Source organism: Abrus precatorius, unplaced genomic scaffold, assembly GCF_003935025.1.
Source record: "Abrus precatorius isolate BTA unplaced genomic scaffold, Abrus_2018 Scaffold10, whole genome shotgun sequence".
NCBI lineage: Eukaryota > Viridiplantae > Streptophyta > Magnoliopsida > Fabales > Fabaceae > Abrus > Abrus precatorius.
In genome coordinates this window covers 8806484-8812417 of record NW_020874292.1, presented here as the reverse complement: position 1 = coordinate 8812417, position 5934 = coordinate 8806484, and the positions used below count along the sequence as shown (strand labels likewise).

The following is a 5934-nucleotide window of genomic DNA, read 5'->3' as shown; positions in this document are numbered from 1 at the left end:
AATTTTTAAGTCAGCTTTAAATATTTATGTTACTATTTTTTTTAAAAATAATGTTAAATCCTCAACGAAACAGTTTGCGCGTTGTACAAAAATCCTAGAAAAACATCTAAAATGATATAATTTAAAACCATTCGGGAATTATATTGGAAACAGCTTTAAATAAATCAACATCGAAAACAATTTTGCTATACATTTTGAGATTCTAGTATGAACTTACTTCAGCAATCTCGCAATTTACGAACTTAATTACTTTCTAACATGAAGATTCTTCAGCAAACGTACAGCAAGGACTAATTAGGCATCAATCTCGTGAATTCTTTAGCAAGGAAGAACTAATGCATACCTACGTACACTTATAGCCTCCAATTAGCAACATATATGTAAATATGACATAAAAGATAGCGGCATCTGGTACCACTTTTATTCTTTGTGAGAGCTTAGAATTAAGTTGCCATTACATAGAAACAATAAATCTCAGTCAATGTGTGCAAATTTTCAATACCTTCTATACTTACCATATATTCATAGAGTTCCAAGCCACGCGCAGCAATTGTGTATCTCACACTAATCACTACCCTTAATCAGATCAACACTCAAACCTTTATTCCTCAGACGGGGACAAGAAAAATTAAAGTTATGCACAAAAAGTTTCACTCTAAACACAACCTGAGGAAAAGTTGAAAGGCTACATAATTACGAGAGCCTGTGCAGATATGAACTACACTAGAATTTCTATTTGCTAATCGCTAGAATTCAAGATGGGGGTGAAAACTAGAAACCTATTTAAACTACAGACATAAGTATCATATGAAGTTAAATAATTAAATCCTTCATTTGTTATTATGATGAAGAGACACCAACACCAAGAAAATCAATGAAAGGAACTTCTTTGTGCTCAATATTGGTTTCATCGTCATCTTTTTGCTGATGATCTTTCTCCGCATTGGAAGCCCTCAACTTGGTGAATGTGGATGAGTTATCACAGAAACTCATCAAGTCCCTCTTTATCTTTCCATCATCATTAGAACCGAGGAATCTAAAAGGACTTGGAACAACCCTTTTGTAGTTGGGAAGCGAGAATGCAGGATTTGGATAAATTCTGTAAAGAAATGATCTATCTGAGCTTCTGGAACATTCTGAGATGTAAATATTAGAAGAACAAGAAGAACTGTTGACATAGTCTCTCCCTCCTTTTCTAAGTGAATCCACTACAGAAGAATTGTTTGTAGATGTTGGCACAGATGCAAAATTCCACGAGGCAAGAGAACTAGAGGGAGTATCTGCAACTATCCTATTATTATCTTTATCGAGGTTCCGAAAGTCAAAGAATCTTCCATTCTCTAACCCAAATCTCGTACTAAACAATAGGTCTTGAGGTTGTTGTGATGGTCTTTTCTCGGTGAACGAGGAACTGTTGGAATCATTGTAAACGTCTTGGAAGCTTCTCTTCCCACATAACTTAGATTGTTCCCTTTGCTTTCTCGCCATTATAACATGCCAGTGATTCTTCACAGCATTATCAGTTCGACCCGGGAAAAGCCTCGCTATGAGTGCCCACTTGTTCCCGTGAATGCGATGCGCCGCAAGAAGCCTCTCTTCTTCCTCTTCCGTGAATGGTCTTCTATTAATTCTGGGGTCAAGCTGATTGAACCACCTTAATCGGCAACTTTTCCCTGAAAGAATTGAAGAACCAAAATATGAATACATGGTTAAGGTTAACTAATCAAAGACATAAAGAGAGACATGATTTTTATGTAATATATATAAACTATAGATTTATATATGATGGAAGAAATCTATGTTAAATATAACGTACTCAAGGAATTAATCAAGCATGCTCTAGGTGCAATAGTAGTAATTCAAACTATAAACCCTTAAATGTTAAATCTATTCCACTTAGATTTTTAATTAATAAGGAGGCTGATAATACATAACTAATCCAACTTAATAGTATACTTGTACATATAAGATTCATATAATATACAAATTTATATGTATACCTGATCTTCCTTGGAGCTTCTCGGCAATTGAATTCCAGTTTTGGGCACCATATTGTTCAACAAGTTGTCTTAGCTTTTCATCCTCAGCGGGTCTCCAGTGACCACGAGGACAAGTCTTGGTGTCTTCACCAGCTGAAGAATCCTCCATGGAATAGGGGAAAAGTTACTGTGGATGCAAGGTTGATCAGGGTAGCGAAATTTTGGTGCAGCGGCGAGAAATCTTGAACATCAAGCACACAAGAGAGAAGTCATGAACAAGATATATAGGAAAGTGGAGGGGAGGGGTTGGTTTAGGGTTGTGGATGGGAAGTCACTTTTGTTGTCTTCACACGACAGATTGTGCCCTGTGTTCATGTACATAAATAGAGACCTTATGTGTCATTGTTGCCCTTTGAACTTCTTTATCAAATTCCTCTTTGCTTTTCACAAAGAAAAAAAAGGAAAGAAAAGAAAAAAAATTCCTATTGCCGTTCGTTTTCAAATTCCCTCAATTATTATATAAACCATAGCACCACGTTAATAATCAAATCCACTTGTTTGGTTACCGTATAGTTTTTATTAAAGGGACGTCTCTCCTTGATCGAAGACTGTGGTTGATTTCCCACATCAGGTAATTGTGACATTGATAAAATGAAGCAGTTTCTAAGCAATATCGATCGATAAAGTTGTTGGTGAATTATCAATCTTAAAATATTATTATTCTGCACAATATATAAAATCCTTCCAATTTTTTTTTCCATTTGGTGGTACAACAATTTTTAAACAACATCATGTGATGTATATACCTTCTTTTTGTGTTGTATACGATAGTGTAGCACATTTATGTGTTTCTTAAAATATTTTCTAGTATACTGTAATTAATATGTTAATTTTGCTGTTCTGTTAAAAATTAACATTGTAATTGAAACGATATTTATAAGAATCATAGTAATCGGGGGATAATATTCAGCTATCTTTTCATATAAACGAAATTAATTTTGCCATAATATAACTTTGCCCCTTTTGGCTCATCTGGCTTTTAATTCTACAAACTCATGTAGTAGATGAAAATTAACAAATCATATATTCATTAATTAATGCAAAAGAAAGTTGGTAAACCCAAAGTCATCGTGTTCTAAATTGGAAACATGGCAGTGTTAAATATGGTGAGATTAAAGGCACACATTTACAGGATGCCTTTGGATGAACATGTTAATTAAGTTTTTTTTTTTAATAAATTTTGTAAATTAAGTTTAGTAAAATAAATTTAGAATTTTACCGAAAAAAGTATTTCCTAAGTACAATAATAAAGTTTTTTCAAACACACATTTACACAATACATTCAGCTTGTCAGTGTTAAAGCAATTTGCTTATACAATACCTTGACAAAAATGGATTCAGCAATGGGCATTAACTTCTAGGATAAAATATGATCTAATGGATAAATTGACAATAAAAATTAATGCAGATAGATCATAATAAATATTGAAGTATTACGTCTACAAGAGTTAGTTTTGTTAGCAATTTAATTGTTCTTGGTGGACAGTTTATGAATATTACTATTGACCAAGGATGGAAAAAGGGCTGGCGGTGACATATGGCTAACTATGGCGCAAAACACCTCTTTAAAAACTAATATGGTTTTCTATAAGATTTTGAAGAATAGTTATAAATATTATATATGTGAGCCACTCCAAAGAAGCAACCTGTACTGCCTATAAGCCATTCTTCTTGATTAAAAACAAAACAGTAATTGTAAGTTTTCAATGAAGCATGTGCCTCAATTTTGTTTTCTTATTGTGGAAACGCCTTAAACCTAAATTTTTTAGCAATTTTTCTTGTTTTAATTTTTTTTTTTTTTGGAAAATTTGTTGATTCTTTTTAGAATAATTCTTGTAAATTATTTTTTGCATTATATTTTTTTTGCAAAAATATTATTTAACTAAGATAAAGTAATTAATTAGATAATAAGACAACGTATTCTAATAATTTTAAAGGGAGTTTAAAATAATGATATACGTTGTTGATAAACTTAATATCACTTGTAAAACTAATCACATTTCTTAATTTTTGTGAAATAATTAAACGAATTTACGATAAAAAAAAACTACTAATAACGAAATTTGAATTCGTAATGTGATACAAATTTTACAAACTACATAAGTTCCTGACCACATAACATTGTCCAATAAAAACCCTAAACTGCATCCCCTTGAAATTAGCCACAATTAACAGTACTAGAGTCGATTGTGCTAGACATCTTGTATAAAATATTGAAGGTTGTGACATAAGTATTGAAAAAATGGATGGTACCTTAGAAACCAATTTAGGAGCGTGTGTTCTAGTGTTGCTGCAATTAAAAATGAATTTCAATAATTTTGTTTTTGAGTTGGTTCGAGCAAGTTTTTCGTTGTTAGGTTTTAAAAAAACTATATCAAATTAACTTTTTGTAACCTCAACAAGTTTGACCTTAAACGAGTAAATTAGATTTTATTTTTCCCGTTCTAATTAGCCATTGACAAGAATAATCAAGTTGACAGATTAACACCTATTTTGATGTGTCCATTAAATCTCTTTTGGCATCCCGGGTAAAAGTGCATTCTTAAATAGAAAACATATTTTTTTTTTGTTTAATTTCACTTTTATTACTTTTTCTAATTTGGATTATGTGTGAGTCTAGTTTTTCAAATTTTTGAACTAATTAAGTTTTAAATTTTTTTTAATCATGCATATTTAATTTCGGCCCATCAGTTTTCTTCCATAAATTTTTTTCATTTTTTTATTCAAAATATCAGAGGATTTTTAATAGAATCGGAACATACAATAATTTTAAAAAAAAAAACATTGTTAAACAATGATAAATTTTTTTAAAAATATTATAATACACGAAATTAGGATTTGAAGAAAAATTTAAGATTTTTTTTACTTTAGATTAAATTTGATGTTTTGATTTATTAATGTTGAATAGAAGATACTTTAATTTGTAAAGATTTAAAGTAACAGATTAAAATTGAAGAGTTTTAGGTTAAAGAAATTGACACGGGTATAAATTTTATAATTTTAAAAATAAAAGAGACTTGAAGAAGTAAAATTAATCAGAGAAATGAAAAGTATGTGAAATATTTTCTGTTTCATCGTTAATCCTGAAAAATCTAAAAATGAAGGGCAAAGGAAAACAATTCATACATCGGATTCCTTGTAATTCACTGCAAAATACATACAATAGAATGGGTTACGGCAGTCTAATAATGGTTCCAAATCCAAATAATAGTCTTACAGAGAATTGATGAGCAGGTGATGTAAGATTGTTTGAAAAAAATGTTTTGATGGCCAAATAGACGAGGTTAACTAGTTTAACGATACTCTAATTGATTCCAACAAAAATGTACAGAGAACCTCTTTTTTGTGCAAATTTTGTTCGTAGTGGTAATTTTGATGGGCATGAGAGAGGCAGAGAGGTGTCAAAATCAGTTTTAATCTTAAGGATTAATTTAAATGCCGTGTAAGTATAGCATCAAGAAAACTACTTCCAAACCGTCTCCCTTTGTTTTTCATTCTTCAATTCCATGCAGATGGCAAGTCAAATAAAACATTGAAACTCACAGTGAAGTAACTATTATTCTAATGTCTTTCTTAACCGATTGAGATTTCATACCCCACGAAATCAAAAACTTATCTTCCCATCAAAATATGAATACAGTTTGTCCGTAAACATCAACATATATATATATATATATATATATATATATATATATATGTTCATCAATCTAACAGTAAAATTACCTTACACTACGTTCACTCCATATTAAATGGATATCTAATAGTAATTGGTAGATCCACCCATACACCTGAATCACACCTCAAAACCAAATTAATTGTCCTCCTTTCTAATAATTCAGCTAGCTAGGGTATGTATGTAGAAATATATAGGAGATGGACTCAAAATTAGCAAATT

The 5934-nt window shown here is 31.0% G+C and overlaps 1 protein-coding gene across 1 annotated transcript; it reads right to left on the bottom strand.

Annotated features, from left to right (window-relative positions):
- Nucleotides 1–504: 504 nt before the first annotated feature.
- On the bottom strand, nucleotides 505–2222 carry LOC113852799 (transcription factor MYB54-like). The gene is made up of 2 exons (XM_027483170.1): nucleotides 2001–2222; nucleotides 505–1673 (listed from the first exon to the last, which is right to left on the bottom strand). The coding sequence occupies exons 1-2, from the start codon at nucleotides 2146–2148 to the stop codon at nucleotides 841–843; spliced, it is 981 nt and encodes a 326-aa protein (XP_027338971.1). The 5' UTR covers nucleotides 2149–2222; the 3' UTR covers nucleotides 505–840.
- Nucleotides 2223–5934: the final 3712 nt, after the last annotated feature.